Here is an 18,945-nt window from a genome sequence, read left to right on the forward strand (position 1 = left end):
CTATCATCACGTGACTACCATGAATCTTCCAACACCATGGAAAATAAAAGCCAAGTATTTGCATCCAAGGTGCAAATGCAAATCTTATACAAGAACAGATGGAATAAGCAGGACAAGAACACAATTTAAGAATATAGAAGCAAGTTTCTGGAGCAGTACCAGGAGACAATCTCTTAGAAAAGATGCTGCTTCTGATATATGACAACCAACCCACTCTATGCTTTCCCATCTAGCACCTTCTTTTAGCCAAATGCAACATACTAGTTAAATTTAAGGCTAGTGTCATCCACATTAAGTTCAGCCTTAGAGCCAGTTAAATTCATTTGCTTCCAAATTCTCCTGGGTCCATGCCTGGGATTTTTCTTTGGTGTTTTTGGAAATCAGCAATGACAAGAGAGATACATGAGCCACCCTTTGACTTTAGGGAAGACATGGTACATCTTCGTCATGGAACTGCATTTTTAAATGGGCTGACAATGTGAAAACAACCTGCAAGAAAAAGACCAGAGACGCTTATGGAATAATAGACAGTATGTTCAGGATTACTCATTCAAGGGCAGAAACATGCTCAGGAGAAGCTCTGAAGACATAATAAAATGTTACAAAGACAGTATAGAACCCTTTGACAAGATTCTTGTTTTTCTATTACCATATTGCTCTCTAGAACTGCAGTTAACAACTCCTAAGTTGGCAGCCTGTATGATCTCCTGAACCAAAAAACGTCACAAACACTCAATTTCAAGTCAATTTTCTACATGTTTTCAAGAAGTTAAAAGGTAGAGGTCTTTTGTCCACTCTGCAGTGTGACCTTTGAGTACTTCCACCTTTCAAGTCACAAAAGCATCTCTCCTGCACTGCTGGATCTCCTTCCTTTCATCTCTTTGGGAAGAAATGTTGCCAGAAGCTTCTGAAAATCCAAACATAACATGACTCTGGGAACCCTTTCAGTTAGGTGCTGAGGGACCTAGATTCCCCAGAAACTCCAGTCTGCTGCTGCAGCAAAGCATTGCTGACACTGTACTGACTGTTCCCTATGAAAAGGCATTTAATCAACATGCTCAACGTGCTCATGAACTCTAACACTGAAGATGAATCTGGCAAGGAGCATGAAGACTAACAATAAGAACAGCAGCAAAAGTAAGACTGGGAAAAATGTGTCCAGCTACTGAATGATGCTACATGAGGGGTGACACAAAAAACGGAAAATGCTGAGGTACTTAACACATTTTTTGCCTTGGTATTTTGGTAAGATTTCCTGCTGGGGATACCAGATGTCGAGATAAGAAGAGAGAGAAGTCTGGAACAAGGAAGACTGAGCTCAGAAGGATCAGGCTAGGGTACACCAAACAGATGGGATATGCTCAAGTCTATGGGACCTGATGGGATGTACCAAGTGTTGAGGGAAGGAGCTGGCCAATGTCACTGCAAGGCCACGCTCCATTATTTTTGCAACACAGCAATTAAGAGGCAGTTTCTGATGACCCTGAGAAAGTAAATGTCATGCCTCTCCTCAAGAAGGAGAAGCCATAAAAGTACACACCAGTGAGACTCACTTCATTCCTTGGGATAGCAACTAATCCTGGAAAACCATTTCCAAGCTTTCTCAGGATAAAAAGCTCAGGGAAAGGAGAAGGAAATAGGAACATTTGTAGTGATGGAGTCTGTCTTCCCAAGCAAGTGTTAAGTGCCCTGAGGCCCTGCTTGCCAGGAGCAGCTGGACATGTGCCTGCTGAAGGGAAAAAGTGAATGAATTCCCTACTTTGCTTTGCTTGCACGCACAGCGTTTGCTTCCCCTTCTAGACTCACTAACTTGATTGACTTGTCTTTTTGTCTTCCTTCTATTTTCTTCCCATTCCTCCAGAGACAGGGGGGGAGCAAGAGGCTGGGTGGGTGCCTGGCTGCTGCCCAGGGTCAAACCCTCACAAAGGCAAATGCAGTTTGAAAATAAGTAACCCCAGAACTTTTGTCTTTTCTTACAGGCTTTCCCTCCCATCCTACTCATCTCTTCTGTTCCAAGGTTTGGTGGGGCAGGAGAGGTAGACAAAATTGCATCTCAAAGTAGTCAAGTATTTTCATGGTCAAGAAGTTTTAGAAGTTAGGAAAAAAAAAATCAAAGCATCAGCAAACCAAGAGAGAAAATGCATTTTGGACAGAGCAAGAAGTAATTACAAAGGAATAACTGGATAATAGCCAGGAAAATCAAGCAAACAGTACATATAACAAGCATTCCAAAAGTCAAGAACGTTCAAGAACTGCAAATTAAAAGGAACAGATGCTTTGAAAACATTAACAAAAGCCTATGACAAACTATAAAGATTTTATTGAAGTTAGAGTTTTAAAAGGCAGTATAATTTAGCTTTAGGTCAATTCTCAGAATAAATTTTTTACCATTACAAGTAATGAACCTCTTGAAAACCCCTTTGGAAAAAAGGCAAGCAGAAGAATGTTTATTATATTTTAGAGACAGCATCTAGATGCATATACCTACAAACATTTGTGGAAAACCTGCAAGATTATCAGCACTGAGCTGGTCTATATGTTGCAGAAAAATAGTAAAACACTGAAACATCTGCAGAACAAATGTCTTTACTCTTGGAAAACAAAGGGACAAGTAAAATGTACAAACTGCCCCACACAGGAAAGAAGGTGGAACTGTTATTACTAGCTGCTAAATTGTGCACTGCTGGAAATATGGACTGGTTTTTTCTCCACTCAAGAATGTGTGACATTGTTCAGGATTTGAATGATAAAGATATTATGCAAGGTGACACTGACAAAAAGGATGCAAAACAGAGACAGAGACTTAGAAATACACATTGTATTCTTTGCTTATGTAACACATTAAATACCAGTGAATTCTTAAGAGAAGAATATTCAAGGGCACATACATTTAAAGAGCAAGAAATGCACAGAGAATTGTGTTCACTGTCAACAAAAACTGCTGTACATCCTTTACATTCTAACAGAACAGCAAGGTATTACCTTTTTAGGAGATATTTAGATAACATAGAACAAAATAGTGAAGTTGAATATGTACCACTTACCTGAGAATGTAAAACAGACAGAAGTCGGTAGTATTCTTTAAGTTCCTGATGTAAAGCTGCACAAAAACTCTGTAAGAGAAAGAGAAACAAAAAAAAGGGGAAAAAATAAAAGGAAAAGTCATCAGGAGAAATCTTTCTGATTTAATTCTATCACCATACTTCCAACATAGTCAGAAATTTCTTGAAGGGAATCTTTCTACAAGTTTCAGCATAAAAGCCAATTCTTAGAGTAATGGCCAAAGTATGAGTTCTTCCCTAAGAGCTGCATATACCTTTTCCAGGAATTTATACACATTATCAAGTGACCTTGTTTCTTGCTACCTTAACTCTATCAACATAATAAACTACGAAAAGTGTAACTCTTCAAGTAGATATTTCAGTAATGGCAACAATAATTAGCACAGGGATGTACAAATTATAACATGACCCAGTTGAAGATTTTTTTTTTAAATAATCATGTAAGATACAGTATGCAGTGAAGTAACAGAGTTTAAATTTCAGGAAGGCCTCTAACAACAGAACACAAAAGTTAGGCAATTATCATTATATTTACACTATAGACTATATGACATGAACAAGAAAACACAATGCTCAAAAAATGCTCCAAATAAGTGCTGCCAGATCAAGAACTATAAAATTTTGACCTTTCATCAATTCACAGTTATATATGATTGTTCACTTGACATGGAAGAAATGAACAACACAAAGCATATCTTCAGAAATCTGTAAAATGTGCAGAAGTTAATTCAGGCTGGAACTAAAGCAAAAACTCTTCTTTGTAAAACAATTCTAAGCACAGCTACTTTAGATTGTTTAAAAAAAAGATAAATTTTAAAAAACAATTCCTGAAATAATACTTGTTTAGTGATAAATACCTTCCACAGTTTAGGGTTTCAGGGAGGTCTTGTTTTACTTTTGTAATGGTCTTAACCTAACACACAAACTAAAAAAATGCCTGCAACACATTTTTCAAAACAGAACTAAAAATATGGCTCATTAATTTGGGAATAACTGAAAAAGACTTTAAAACCCCCCAAGAAGTGCCCAAAGTTTTTTATTTGTTTGGTTTCTTGGAAGAATACTCTCATGCACACACACAAATTCTTCAGAACTTTCTAATCAATTCTCAGCTAATGAATTCAACATCTATTTTGATGGATTTTTTTAAATGGGAAATTTCCCAGGATTTTCCCTTCAAGACCTTTTAAAATTACAGTAAGAAGAATTTGGAAAAAGAAAAACTCATAGAAAGAACCCAAGAACTTATTTATTCACTAGAGTATGTAAAAGGCAGAAATAACTTCTAGAAGCACAAAGAGAAAATAAATCTTCTTTCCTCCTAAGCACCTAAGAAGCCTAGAAAAAAAAAGTCATTAATCTTGCCATTGTATCTTTTTTAAGGAAAGGAGGTTCCTTTCTTCAACTCAACATTGTAAATTGCAAAGAAATTTGACATTCTTTTTATTCCAGAGGATACTGAAGGGCAAAAAGAAATCCCTTTATGTGTAACTCCACTTATCATTTCTTCTCACTTGCTTCTCCAGGAATTTATTGAACCTATTAAAGTGGCACTGGCCAAGATAGAGGGCAGAGCACAGCCTCTAAGAAAACAATCAAAGACACTGTTCTGGTCAAAATGGAGAACAGTAATCACTGACTTTAATGATTTAGTAGTCAAAAGGATTTGGACTCTAACTGGTCACCAATTTTTCAGAGAAGCTTTACAAATTAAAATTTACATCCAGTACCAATTCCTGCATCACAAACCATAGACTTTTGCTTCCCAAACTGTTACAGAAAAACTGGACATTACCCTAGAATTCTGAATTATTCTGCTGCAAAAGAGAATTGAGGAAGGAAACAGAATGCTTGTTCAAGAGAAAAAAATTAAAACGCCCATTAACTCAACAGGATCTAAATGGGCAAAATGCCAAAGTACAAGCTAAAATATAATTAACTGCCAATTATTCTTTTTATTTTCTGAGGACAAAGTAAAATTTAGATATTAATCAGCAAAGGTAGGAAAATATAGAGTGTAATATATTGTTATATCTCTACTTCTAATGCCAATGTCTGACATTTTGTGTGGTAAAATCAGTCACCAGAATCATACTAGAAGAGGTGACCAACATCTTACTGTATACCTGGTTTAAACAGGGGTTTACACAATCATCCTTTCAGAACATTAAGTGAAAGATATTTTATATCAATATACACTGTTGTGCTAAATTCCTTAATGCACAGTGCACAGCACCTGAAATTCTCAGCTATAAAAGCTGTGATGAGCATGAAGGCACACTCTCTGTGCCCAGACACTAATAGCAAGAGCAGAATAAAAGTTTTTATTTGTACACTTATGTCCTAGAAATATACACAAGTGCTTGCCTCAAGCAAAATTAGCAGCATTAAAGCTATGCAGATTCAGGTAACTTAACTTCACAGCCTTCTGCACAGGATCAGAAACCTGCATACAGAAGCCAAGATACTGCACATTTAAATTCACTGAAGAATTAAAAGTTCTCCCCTTTCTGTAAAGTTGAAGATTAAAGCCAGAGACAGTAAAAATAATCACAAGCAGGAAGCTGCTAGATAAAGAATAAAACTTCACCCAGATATAAGGGGGAGAGTCCAAAGAAAATGCATACACAGTAGCACTGCCATATAAAACATGGAAATCAGCATTGGATCAGTAGAAAAATAATTATTTATATGTAACTAGAAGGGTTACTTAGAATAAGAGACAGAATGGAACAGAATAAAACATTAGAAAAGTAGGAAGCACTACAGTGTCTCTACTGACCTCTTAAGAAAAATTAGATTGAAGGGAGAAGCACTTCAATTTCTTGGCAGATTAGGTAGGATGTTATGGCTAGAGGCAAGGATAACATTTCTGTCGACTCAGAAGGGATAATATCCAGTTTTACAGAGGGAGCAAGTGAGAGGAAACGGGAATGTCTTAGTAGTAAATGTGGTTTTGGGTATTACAGCAGCAGTGAAGTTACTGTAGACTATAAATCATGATGATGAAACCTATGAAAACAAAAATTAATATTCTTTTGATGCTGTATTCAAAAGAAAGGGCAGAAAAGAATGGACTACTTGCATTTTATGTAAGCTAGTGCAGTACTAACACATGAACATCAATAATAGCTGACAAGAATGTCTCCTGCACAGGTCACTAACAACTGAATTGGTGATTAATTATCTCAGGGATGACATCATCCCATTTAAGAAATGGTTTCGTTTATGAACATGCATGAATAATTTTAAAATATTGGTGGTTTTTTTTAAGATGGAGATTAAGTAAAGGAATTTATGAACGTTTCCAGCTACAAATTACAGGGGCAAATCCTTAAGACCAGAAAGGGCAAATGCCTTTTCCTTGCCTTCTGACTATGACCCATATCAAATGCAGCATCCACAAAAGGAGTAAATCAAACGATAAATGATTCAAGCTCCACAGTTTATGCATCATTCTAGCACTGCATTTACTCAGTAGTTTCTTAGCCAAACAAGAACAAACATTGTAGTTAGACTCTCTCATCTAGCTGACCCACCTGTCCCACCAGTCCAAATGCACGATCCAAACTCCTCTGGTCTGTATATTTCCTTATTTTGTTATGGAGCCACCCCAACTCTGCAAGTCTGCTTGTAGTATCTCGGAGAGATTTCGACAAGCTCACCTATAAAGTTAACAGAAATAAGTTTGCAATTAAGTCAAATCTGCCACACCAATACTGGTTTCTTCATAAAGGTCTCCCTTTCTCATAAAAAAGCCAGTTTCAGAAACAATTCATTTTACATTCTACAGTACAGATACTGCAGAAAAGCAGACAACCAGGTAATTAGCATTATATTTATACACACGCGTGTTGAAAAGGCAGCAGCAACAAACTACTGGCAACTTTGAGACCTTCTCTTTTGGAAATCTTAATGTAACAGTATTCATACACTCTTTTTACATTAGGCAATTATGGCAATAACAAAATGGTCTTCAGAAAAAAGGAAGAAATCTGCATTTTCATGTTGCAATATTGGACTCTTTATCTTATCCTGACAACCAGCAAGACTGAAAATACGAGCGTTGTAGCAGAGGTGTTAATGACTGAAACTAATGAAAAAGCTTTGACAAAATAATTAGTAATTGCTACATGTGAAAGAAATCTTCAACAGAAAATAAATGACCCAATGCCTGACTAGTCACCAGGAACACAAACTTGTAGAACCCAACTTCCTAGATTAAGTCCAGACTTTATATTATTTAATCATATGACCTTCTGAACTCTTCTAGTCTGTTTCTGGTTTTCTTCTAGTACCTCATTCACCTTGCAAGCCTGCCTTAGTCCCAGTACCCTATTTAGCTACCACTACTACTTTTATCTGAATCAGCACATTTCTTCCTCTAATTTACCAACAGATAAGACACTTCCCACTTGAGATTTTCTTCTTCCACATTTCACCATATTACTCAAGAGCACTACCATCAAGCATGCAAAATTTGATTGAATAAAAAACCCCAAATAATCTGACTGGTAATACAAACCACGAGACAGAGACTGACTTCTGCCCACAGCAACTGGGCCTATTCCACCTCTACAATTTTAAACTTTGACAGCCAGCTGGAACAGTCAAAACCAAAGCAAGGAATTGTTCCAAGAACTTAAACTGCCAAAGAACTAGTAATCAATCCCCTTCATTAAACCTTTTAGTTAACAGTACAGGCATTCTCCAAGATAACAATTAGTGTCAGAGTGTGTTATCCACACCAGTGTGGGCTTGAAACAGGCTGTAGCATTTGGTTGTAAGACCACAGTTCAGTCCCTAGCCCTCTTGTTTACCAACAGAGGTACAGCTTTAACTTCTTTAACTTCTGTAGGGTAAATTCCAGCCCAAACAAGCATAATTGGACACAGAAACCCTGCCCACAGCTAAGACCAAAGAGATGACATGAGAACTACTTAAAATTCTGCAAGTACAGGGAACTTGGCAAACATTGAGCACAACACACATCCAGTGGAATTAAACGAGGAACAAGCAAAATTGGCTTGGTTTTTATTATATTTGTATGCCTTAGATCAAATCAGAAGCTGCTAGTTTATACACTGCTGAATGTCACCACCAGACCTAATATTAACACTAATATTAGGAAACATTTCAGCAAGAATAGCACCTTAGAAAGTGTGCTTCTTTCTGGAAAAAAAAAACCCCAACAACCCAGATTGTGTACAACGAGATTATCATCTCAGGGAGAACTACATGCTTTGACTACTATTTTGCCTAATGTGCAGTAATACAGCTATGAGGTATGATATTGGTCCTCCCTGCTTGTCAGAAGTTCCAGCTGCAGCTCTGGTGGGTCAGATAATCTCACCTTCACTGGGTCCAGTAGCTCAGACCAAGTACAAGTGAAGAAGAATGGAAGACAACTGACTTCACAAAAATAACTGAAGACAGAGTTCTCAGGCAAAGATTATTCAGCTGGCTTGTGGTCAGTAATTAAATTGCCTGAATTACAAGTTCCAAGTAAAACAGCTTCTGACTTCAAACCAGCCTATTGGATATGAAAGCTACACAGAAAACCAATGAAACCCATTGCCAATTTTGTAATCACTGACTAAGTCTTCTTCACATTCCTCTAGAAAAATATATTATGCTACCCTTCTTTTGCTATATATAATCTCATATATAGAATATAATTTACTCAGTGAAGGTGCTAAGGAATTACAAACTTTTCATCACCTACAGGTGGATGTTTATTAAGAATCTGTTAATTAATAAGATTTAACAGGATTTAAGTTTTTCCATTTATCCCTCCATTAAGCAGCCATAAACATCATTGTAAAGTAATGGTGAACAACTACAACATTTCACTTCTTGCTACTATCATGAAGGAAAAAAGGAAATTAGCTCAGGTATCAACATTAAGACCTGTCTAATATGCTCTTGGCACATGAAATGGCCCAGAAGTAATTTCCCCACCATTTAAGGACTATGTAATATTGTCATAGTAGAAAGTTTCTAATATAAGTAAAAATTGAAAGTGTTGTATTTCCATCTGAACAAGCATATGAAAAGCAATTAGCAGAAACTGAACTCTGAGGCTGTACTGTCTAAATACTGAATGTGAAGATGCTAAAGCAACTAGCACCATTTTTATTCTTTGGTCAGCTGACCCAATCACACTCTTGGGGTTTTTCTGAACTGCAGACAGGCATAAGATCTCACCACCTTAAAGCAAAGTCTCTCAGGCATCTTTCCTATTCTTTTGTCCCTTATTCAATGTCTTCATTCAAATTCACATCAGACCTTTCTTCAGCTGTACTACCAGCCCTCTCTTTTCTATGTCATCTGCATTTGATCATTTATAACTGTAATCACGCCCATAACAACAAGTGGCTAGCATCTATTCCATATCTCAAGCTGTTAAATTTAATTTCATAAGAATGCAGTGAAATGCCTGTATCTGCTTTATGTTAATTCTTATACACTGAAGAGGAAAAATGTTGACAAAAGTCCTCAAAGCCATAACTTACAAGTCCTTCTATTAGATTAAGAATTGGGAGACTATTCACATCTTGTGGAATGCTACATTTTCTGTCTGGCACCTAATCTACCCAATCAATTTTCAACTACTAATGTTGAAACTACTCTGTTGTATTAACAAAAGAATCCCCAAAAACAAAACAAACAAAACCAGCACAAAACAAAACAAAATAGTTCGTAGAGGGAATATAGACTTGTAATAATATTTTAACTTTTTTACATGTTTCTCACAGCTATTTTTCCCCTATATATTTTTCTGTTCACATATGAAATACAAGTCACCATACAGTACCTTTCCCTCCACTTTATAGCAATTTTCAGAATTGCACATTTTGATGTTTTTGCCATCTATTCCCTGGAAGACATATAAAACATCTCTTACAAGATTTGCTTCTGTTATTTCAACAGAACCTAGAAAAGAAAAAACCAAAAACAAAACAAGTATTTAGATTTGTTGAGACAATAAGTTTTGATTACAACTTTGAAGAACTATTTAGATGCATAGCCAAAAAACCCCAGAACTATAAAAACTATAAAGCCTGTGCTGGTAACTGGTAAAGAAATATTTCAGGTACTCTTAGTCTGACAGGAAAGCCCAAGGTTGCCTTTAGCTGCCTCTAATGCTACCTGTGGTTCTCTCAGAGCAGTCAGCTTATATGGCACAGGGCATGTCCTATTTTAACTGACACATTGGCCAGCTCTTAAACTTGTTATCTCTTGATACAATACCAGTGCAAGTTCTGAGGCAAGCACCACAGTAACTTTATCTTTCTTTGAACAAACAGTTCAAGTTGGAATAGACTTCTAGAATAATCTCTTCTACATTCACCTAGGAAAAAACCAGTTACTCCAGAAGGAAGAACTGCTTGTTTCATAACGGCTTTCAATTACATAAGCCACTGCTCAGTGAGAAGACTGATCAAATCAGACTGCATAACAGCCATGAAGCTAGAAAATATTTAAGTGTAAAGTTTGCTTCTGGTTCTTATCTCTAGTCAGAGGGTAGATTGTGTTAAAGATGTAAGATATTTATGAATTTAAAGGAAACATAAAATCAAAAAAAGGAATTGTGTAGGCCATTGAAACTATCCCCACCTTTTCTGGGCAAACCTTCACCACCTGCTTTTGTAAATTTATTTAGGATTTCAAGAACGAAACAATTTTAACAACAACTATCCAGAAACTGAAATGCTACAACATGTTTCTCCCAATTTAGACAGTACTCTTACTCTTGTCAGTTTGCCTCCCCAACAATCCACTTTCCCAGAAAAAAAAACCAAGAAAAATTAAATTCTACTCTTATTTCAGTAAAAGTAGTCTTCAATTTAAGATACCATTTAAAATTCAGTCTCCTCTCATAACAATAAGACGTGCATGATTGTAGGTTGTCCTTAGGAGCTTGTAGTGAAATGGTGAACGATTCAAGTGCACATTTCTTTAATTGATAAATAATATGACAAGCATTAACATCAGCCATAGAATGTGCCTTTTTATACTCTGTGTGTGGATGTAAGAGTAAGAAAACTTCAAAATAAAAAAATAAAAACAAGCAATTTAGGAGAAAAAATTAATTACAGGAATTTAGTATTTATAGAAATCTATCATCTTGACAATAGACTTCTATATTCTGAATGCAGTCCTACTTCTATTTCTACACCAGCAAGTGAATACATTTAAGACAACTGTCAGTCCTTATACCCATCCCACACAGGAACCAAAGTCACAGCTGCTGGCTGACTCAACAGAAGAAGTATTGCTTTTTATAGCAATCAGTATAATATATTAAGAGGCAGTGCTAGATTTTATGTTTTTCTATTTCTCCTTCCTATGCTTTTTCCTACTCCTTTTTCTACTTTTTCTTTTTTCTATTTTTGTATATATTAAATCTACTGCATATATAAAACACATATTTACATTATACAGATACACACACACATCTTCTTGCATATAACAGCTTTGTTAATTAGGTTCTAAATGTCAAATATTGCCCTCAGATACACCAGTACAACTCTGATCTATAAGCCACTGCTTTGTACACTGCTGCTCAAAGATGCAGAGGGTGGCAGACAGGCTATATTTTAGTTCCTTAACATCCACACTTACTTGTAGAGAAGTTAAAAACAAACAAAAACAAAACACCACAAACAAAAGCCTGCATCTCTTATCTTTCTCTACCAGAGAGTAACGGCGCTATGGGATGACAACATCTGCCATCAGCTCACTTATTCAGAACTTACTTTTACAGTAAGAGTTGCCACAGAGATCACCTGTTAAACAATTCCTCCTTAGCTGCACCTGTGTAAATTCACAATAGATCCTCTAGACATCAGCCTCAAGTTTACACACATTTAATTGTGGATGTAAACTAGCAATATTAGGAATTTAGGAAGAAATTCTTTACTGTGAGGGCTGATAAGTCACAGGAACAGGTTGCCCAGAGAAGCTGCAGATGCCCCACCCCTGGAAGTGTTCAAGGATAGGCTGGATGGCTCTCTGAGCAACCTGGTCTAGTGGAAGGTATCCCTGCCTACAGCAGGAGAGTTGGAACAAGATGAGCAGTAAGGTACCTTCCAACTCAAACCATTCTGTGATTTCACGAGTCTTATATTCATGTTTTTTTTATTTTATTGACAATATTTTATGTCACTTGTTCTAAATACAACCACTGTAAAAAGTACACTAGTCTAAAGAAGAAAGAGGTTTAAGAGCTCTATATTCCAGTTCACATTTCCAAGTTCTGAAAGACATAGAACCACAAACAGATGAGTATTTCAACATGTTCTGTTTACTGAGCTCTCTTTCTGACTCTAAAAACAGTAGCATCTTCTGATCATCAAAAGAATGATCATTGCTCACATATCATAATCACTTAACTATGACAAACACTGGATGAACTCAGTATTTTAAGAAGACCAGATCACAATCGAACTAACCAGTGCAAAAAGAAATTAACAACCAGCCAAAGAGACTGTGGTCAAATACAAGAGTCTTGCATATTTGCTTCTATCCTTCTATGAAGCACATTCAAAAAATCAACATGCTATGATCCCAAAATAATTTAAAAGATAATGGAGGATATAGATAACTGTAAAAAACCTTATCTTTAACAAATACATCTTTGCTCACCACTTGTGTCCCCTTCTCGCCTTGACCTCGGCACAGCACGAGAGACAGCATTTGGAAAGCCTTTTGAGGTAGTGCTTTGTAAGGAAGGCTGGCTTGCAGTTAAAGTCCATGCAAGACGTGAACCCAGCTGCTGACGGAGGCAATTGCCAACGCCCGCAGCTTGATAGGATTGTCTACAAGGATAAAAGGAAAAAACACCTTTAAAAACTTTCATTCTCTATCCATTACATGGAGTGGAGTGATGCAAATTTTGAGAGAAGCCCTAAGTTTTTTGCAGATGTTTTGTTGGGGAAGGGTAGTGGTGGTTTAATAACACAACCTTAAAAAAGGGTAGAGAACACAAAAGCAATTTATTTTTTCCTGTAAGCCTACACTTTCAAAAAATGCCCCCAACTGTAGAAAAGGGAAGTGTAAGTTTGACATACATGATTTTGTATCAAAGATTAACTTTGATGAAATGTGTAATTACACTGAAATAGGTTAAAAGTGAAGGTACTATAAAAATAATAAACATAGTCATAGTAGAAAAACCTAAATATTTAAGTTTTGTTATTAACTGCAAATGTAGTTACACGTCAAAGAACTAAAGGAAAATAGAGAAAGAAGAGAAAGCTCACTTTCCAGCTACTCTACTCTTTCAGATAGTTTGTATCAAGTGCCTGAAGATGTAATCAAGGAGGGACTATCCAGGCAAGTTCCAATTTCACTTCCTTTCAAACTTGTCAATTCTTTTCACGAGGAAAGTCTTAAACGTGAAAAAAAGTCACATTGGCCAAGCTCCAGTTGTCCAGGACCTCCCTGGTTAGCCAGGACTGATTAAATGATGGACAGTGTCTTGGTGAGCCATCCAGTCCCAAACATGTGTGAGCATCTGTAACTTCTCCCTCCTAGATTACAGTAGATCCATTCTGCTCCCTGTCCACATCTGCCAGCCCAGGAGGCCACCTATCCTGAGAACAACTGGTGTCTGTGCTGAAGACTAAGCTCTGCTGTGTTTAGCATTAGTAAGTCCTCAGAGTACAACACTGAATTTTGGCTGTTCAAAAGAATATAACTCTAGAAAAGAGAAAAACAGGTACAAAGAGAAGTTCCAGAGGAAGGAAACTCACAGAAAGCTTTAATTTGGGTTGTTCAGCTCACAGACTACAGGACTAAAGAGCACAGTGAAATTGCAATAAAATGGAACACTATGAGCAGGTCAGAACAAGAATATGCCAGAAAGAGGGTAGGTTCTGCTGATATTTTTAAGCAAGCAGATATAAGAAATAACCTCACTGACATATCATCTTTATATATTGTATCAGTATTATACAATGATTGAGGCTAGAAGTGACCTCTGGAGATCACCTCCTACAAGCCTTCTGATCAAAGCAGAACAACTACAGAAGGCTAGCTGGTACATTGCTCAAGTCATATTTTTAATATTTTCAAGCATGGAGACTACACAACCTCTCTGGGCAACCCATTTCAGTCTTTCACAATATACCCCCACTCTTAAACATACATCCCCATCTTAATGCAAAAAGGGGTTTTTTTTCCCTTTTGATTATCTGTGATTCATAGCTCACATATTTTGCCAGCTACCACTTGTTCTTTCCCTGACCCAAAACAGTCTAGCTCAGTCTTCTTATGCCCCTTGTCATACCATTGTATAGGTAAGATCCCAAGACTTTTCTTCTCCAGGCTGAACAACTCCAGGTGTGAGTCAGCTTCCCCTCACATGTCAGATGCTTCAACCCCTTAAATAGTTTTGGGCTTCCTTCTCCAGACTCCTTCTTCCAGCCTGCCCATATCTTTTCTTTGTACTATAACTGGACCCAGCATTTCAGATGTGTCCACATCAGTGCTGAGCAGTGAAAAGTTTTATTTGCCTCACCCTCCTGCTGGTGTCCCTCATAACACAACCCAGGAGGCTCTTAGCCTTCTTCACCACACATTGCACACTCATGTTCAACTTGGTGCCTACCAGGAATCCCAGGACATCTTCTGCAAAGCTGTTTTGCAATCAGTCAGCCCCCGGTATGTACTGATGCATAGAGTTATTCCTTCCCAGGTACAAGACTCTGAACTTCAGCAGGTTCCTGTGAGCCTGTTTTTGGAGCCCACTGAGCTCCCTCTGAGAAGCAGGTTAACAACCTCCTTTGACAACCACTCCTCCCAGCTTTGTATCATCTGCAAGGTTGCCAAAGATTCACTCTGTGCCATCAGGTGGGATGAAGGATGCAGCTTCTGGTTACACCATTAGGGACTGGGTTTCAACTGGACTCTGTGCCACTGATGATAATCAATGTAAGATTGATCAAGCATGCCTTTCTGAACTCTGTGCTGACTACTCCTAGTGCCCCCCTTCTTGTCCATCACATGTCTGGACATACTTTCAGAGCAACAAAGAGTTTCCCAAGGGTCTCAGTGTTCTGCACTGACTTTACCAGCACAAAGGCAAAGCAAGCACCAAGTACCTCCACTTTTTCCATATCTGCCACCTAAGTCCATGCTCCTTAAAACAGGGGCCCATGTTTTCTCTAGCCTTCCTTTACTGCATATGTAGTTGCAGAAATAGCTGCTGTTTCCCTTCATGAACCTTTGACAGACAAACCTTCCGGTCAGTTTAGGATTTCATTGCAGTCACTCTGCCCCTGGATGCTCCCTTGCACCTGGCCCTGCTTCCATCTTTTGTACACTTTTTTATATCTGAGTTTTGTCAGAAACAACTTGTTTTGCCATGTAGGCCTCCTGCCACTTCTAATTCCTCCTTGCCCATTTCTTTCTTAAGCTTGCAGAAGGTGATCCTTGAATATCAACCAGCATTCTAGTCCAGCATTGAACCAGATGATCATTGTAGCTCCCTTCAAACAGAAATATCCTATTCTGTTCTGTCCTTAATCCCTCTGTCCTCCAGGGCGGCCTCTCAGGAAATCTTTCCAAGAAGATCCCAGAAGAGCCCCACGTCTCCTACACTGAAGTCCAGGGATGAAATACTGCTTTTTACCATGCTACCATGCTTCCACTTCCAGAATGCTGAACTACATCATCTTATCACTACTGCAGTATTTGTAAAGCCTATTAACAACAATAAAATCCAGTTCTGTCAGCACTAATTCCATAATATGAATTTAATAACTTATGTCAAATACACTCTACTAAAAAAACATGTCTTCAACTCAAAAAAAAAAAAAAGCTTTGATCCTTTCTGAAAATGCATCTTGTGATTTTGTGTTTGTTTCACAACTCTTGGGGGTGGGAAGGAAAATTAGGAGACAAGAAGATAGTGATTAAAAATGGACACATTTGGACAACCATTTATGGCTTCATATGGTCATATGCCAGCACCTGATATTCTGAACTGTTCAGCTCAGAACTTAGTTTCTCTTCACCTAAAGTGGAATTTCCAAGGGCATACAAAAGCAGAGGGCGAAGGAAAGAAAAAAAGCCAAGTCTTCTCCAAACCTATCTGTAAGGTGAGATTTACCCTGGAATGAGTGACTGTGGAGTTGGAGTTGGCCCATTTAGGGCATAGAGGCTGATGCTGCTGATCCCACTGCTCCCCATGCTGCAGGAACTCTGGGCAGACTGAGCACTGCGGTCTTGGTAATTCAATGGAAGGGTCTGAGGCCTGGCATAGTAATAAGGGGTTGAGTGAGCATCCCGTGGCAATGCTTGAGCAAAAAGCGTGGCATAACTTGACACCTGAAAAGAAAAGGATTTGAAAAGGGAGGAATAATTAAAAAAAGATGTGGGAATTGCTTTAAGTTACATCTTCAGATAATAGAAGTGTAATACCAACAACAAAAGAAATATTTGAAGACCATGTTTGTGCAAAGAAAAATTTACTGATGCAATTATCATGACAAAAATGTGCCTTACAGTGAGCAACAGTATTTTAGCAACACAACTTCTTTTTGCCTGCAAATCATCATTAGCAATAGCTGCAAAAAGCACTTTGGTGCCAGCAGCGCTGCAACTGCATTTTGGTTTCCCTACTCCATTTAAAACTCATTATCACATGAGCAGACATCACACCACAAAGCAGAAAGTAAACATAAAAACCACTCATCTAATACATTCACAGCTTCAGCTGCACATGTTGGACAGCTCATATTTTTACATTTATGTAGTGTAAGAAAACCACACCAAATATTACAGATACTTAATAAGTGTTTTCTTCCCTTCAGCCTCACACACAGATATCATGAAAACAACCTTGATGTACCGCTCAAGTCTGGATAGTGATTCTTGAAGATATCTAAAATAAGTGACATACATTTCCTATTTCTCAGAAGCAACAAAAGTCTCCTCACCTACCTTGTTAGACTGTTTACGTGGATCTTCACTAAGGCTAAGCAGGAGGTAGAGTATTGACCATTTGTTTTTCAAAATGCCCTTCAAAGAAAAATGAAGACAAACATAAATAAGTTCAACTCTTGATAAGAACAAAATTCTTTTTAATTATCCAACTATGCCTATAAATAAACTTTCCAGATAAATAAACTAACTCAGAGTCACATTATTGAATAAACTGGGAATGTGCAGTACAGCCTCTGTATTGCTACTTTTATTAATTTTTTCCACAGTGTTCAAATCATGAATTCTCACCTGCTCTGAGATCAGCAAGCAGGCTCAATTTAAAACTCATAGCTACTAAGAATGAGGTTTATACAGAGTTGAACTGTTACCAGCATTCCCACACACTCTCACCACTCAAAACATCTCAGATGCAGCCATTAATTTAACCTAAATGTGAAAAAGGAAAACTCTCGGTGAAGTTCTAAGCAAGGAACTATCTTTTCTCCTTTCTCCCCTCCACTCTCCTTTACAGGGAGGCCTGTAAGGGTTTTGATTTCTATTACTTTAAATGCCTTTTAAGAGAGCTACCAATTTTTAATAACTTAAGACAGAGACACTGTTTATATGAAACTTGAGGAATACAAAATATAGTCTTTAGCAAACAGACACACACAAACTTTTAGAATAAGACTGTCTGCAGTTTTAGATCTCAGCAGAAAGCTGTCCAACTTCAGCTGAAGCCCAAGCTACAGAGTACTTTAAAATGAAAGCAAGCACTAAAATGATTTATTTTAAATATGCATGTTCCTAGATATGCTACTCCATAGTTCTATGACACTAACACTTGCACCTGAATTTACCAGGGACATAGAAGCTTATGATGGACATTAGGCTGAGTCAAAGAAACTTACACAAATTCCCTCACAATATTGATCAGCCTATGATCTGCAATACTGAGCAATATAAAGCAAATTTGAGTCATATCAAGATTCAACACAGACTCCATCCCTTATGAAGCAACATAATTTACCAAAGCTCTACATTTTTATATAAAAGGAGACACTCTGTATTATTATGTAGAGCACAATTCTATTATCTTCTGCTTTAATATCAAGAACAAGCAAAAAGTAGAGGTACTGCATCGCTGCAAGTAACTAATACAGCAACTGATAAGCATGTGGTGAAGAAGGAGCAGCAACTGCTTCTTCTACTGGCCAAGACAGAATAAATCCAAGTGCTCCAAGAAAAGTGGTTTGCTAAACTGGCAGGCTGCCATAAAAATAAGCACTGACCTCCTTTCCTGTTTGGAGTAATACATGAAACAAAGTTAAAATAGATTCACATGCACTTTTATCCCCTCCCAACTGCTTTCAAGAGAAATGTTGGAAGAAGAGCCTCATTTATTCAGAAAACATATATCCCTTTAAGCCCTTCCCTATGCTCATAGGAAATGATTGTACACCATTAGTAATAAACCTAACAGCAGACTGAATAATAATTGGTTGTGTGAATTTTAAAGAAGCCATTATACAATTTCACATACAGAAGATGCTAGCAGAGGGAAAAAAAAGGTTAGAAGAACCTGAAATGTTTGAGGAGGCAGTAAAATACCAGGAGATAGCTTGCATTACATTCAGAAGAATAATCGAACATATAACACAGGCAAGGCAGTTTGTTCCAAAGATTAGTCATCATGCTCTGCATCTCTTTGCTTGCCAAATGGCAATGCAGTACACAAGCTACAGACACGTTACACAAAGTCTGTATTAAGAGCTGTCTGCAAATCAGTGCTCTGCTGTACAAAGAAGTGCAATTAATACACAAACCCATAGGATACTGAAACCAGTTACTCAGTAACAAGTCCAAACACTAACAAAGTAAAGGGTGAGTCAAGTATGGAAGAGGGGAGGAGGAGAACCAAATTATGACTAGTCATACTCCCCACAGA

At 37.5% G+C, this 18,945-nt stretch overlaps 1 protein-coding gene across 1 annotated transcript in view; it reads right to left on the reverse strand.

Annotated features, from left to right (window-relative positions):
- Nucleotides 1-18,945, reverse strand: part of TUBGCP3 (tubulin gamma complex associated protein 3) — a 59,884-nt gene that overhangs the window by 28,251 nt on the left and 12,688 nt on the right. The window contains exons 4-9 of the mRNA XM_031056140.1: nt 17,016-17,093; nt 16,183-16,400; nt 12,714-12,886; nt 9,880-9,998; nt 6,602-6,727; nt 3,045-3,113 (exon numbers count right to left, since the gene is read on the reverse strand). Of these exons, the coding sequence (XP_030912000.1) occupies nt 3,045-3,113; nt 6,602-6,727; nt 9,880-9,998; nt 12,714-12,886; nt 16,183-16,262 (567 nt within the window). The 5' untranslated portion in view covers nt 16,263-16,400; nt 17,016-17,093. The remainder of the gene's footprint in view (nt 1-3,044; nt 3,114-6,601; nt 6,728-9,879; nt 9,999-12,713; nt 12,887-16,182; nt 16,401-17,015; nt 17,094-18,945) is intronic.

Source organism: Geospiza fortis, unplaced genomic scaffold (genome assembly GCF_000277835.1).
Source record: "Geospiza fortis unplaced genomic scaffold, GeoFor_1.0 scaffold192, whole genome shotgun sequence".
In the NCBI taxonomy this organism is placed as follows: domain Eukaryota; kingdom Metazoa; phylum Chordata; class Aves; order Passeriformes; family Thraupidae; genus Geospiza; species Geospiza fortis.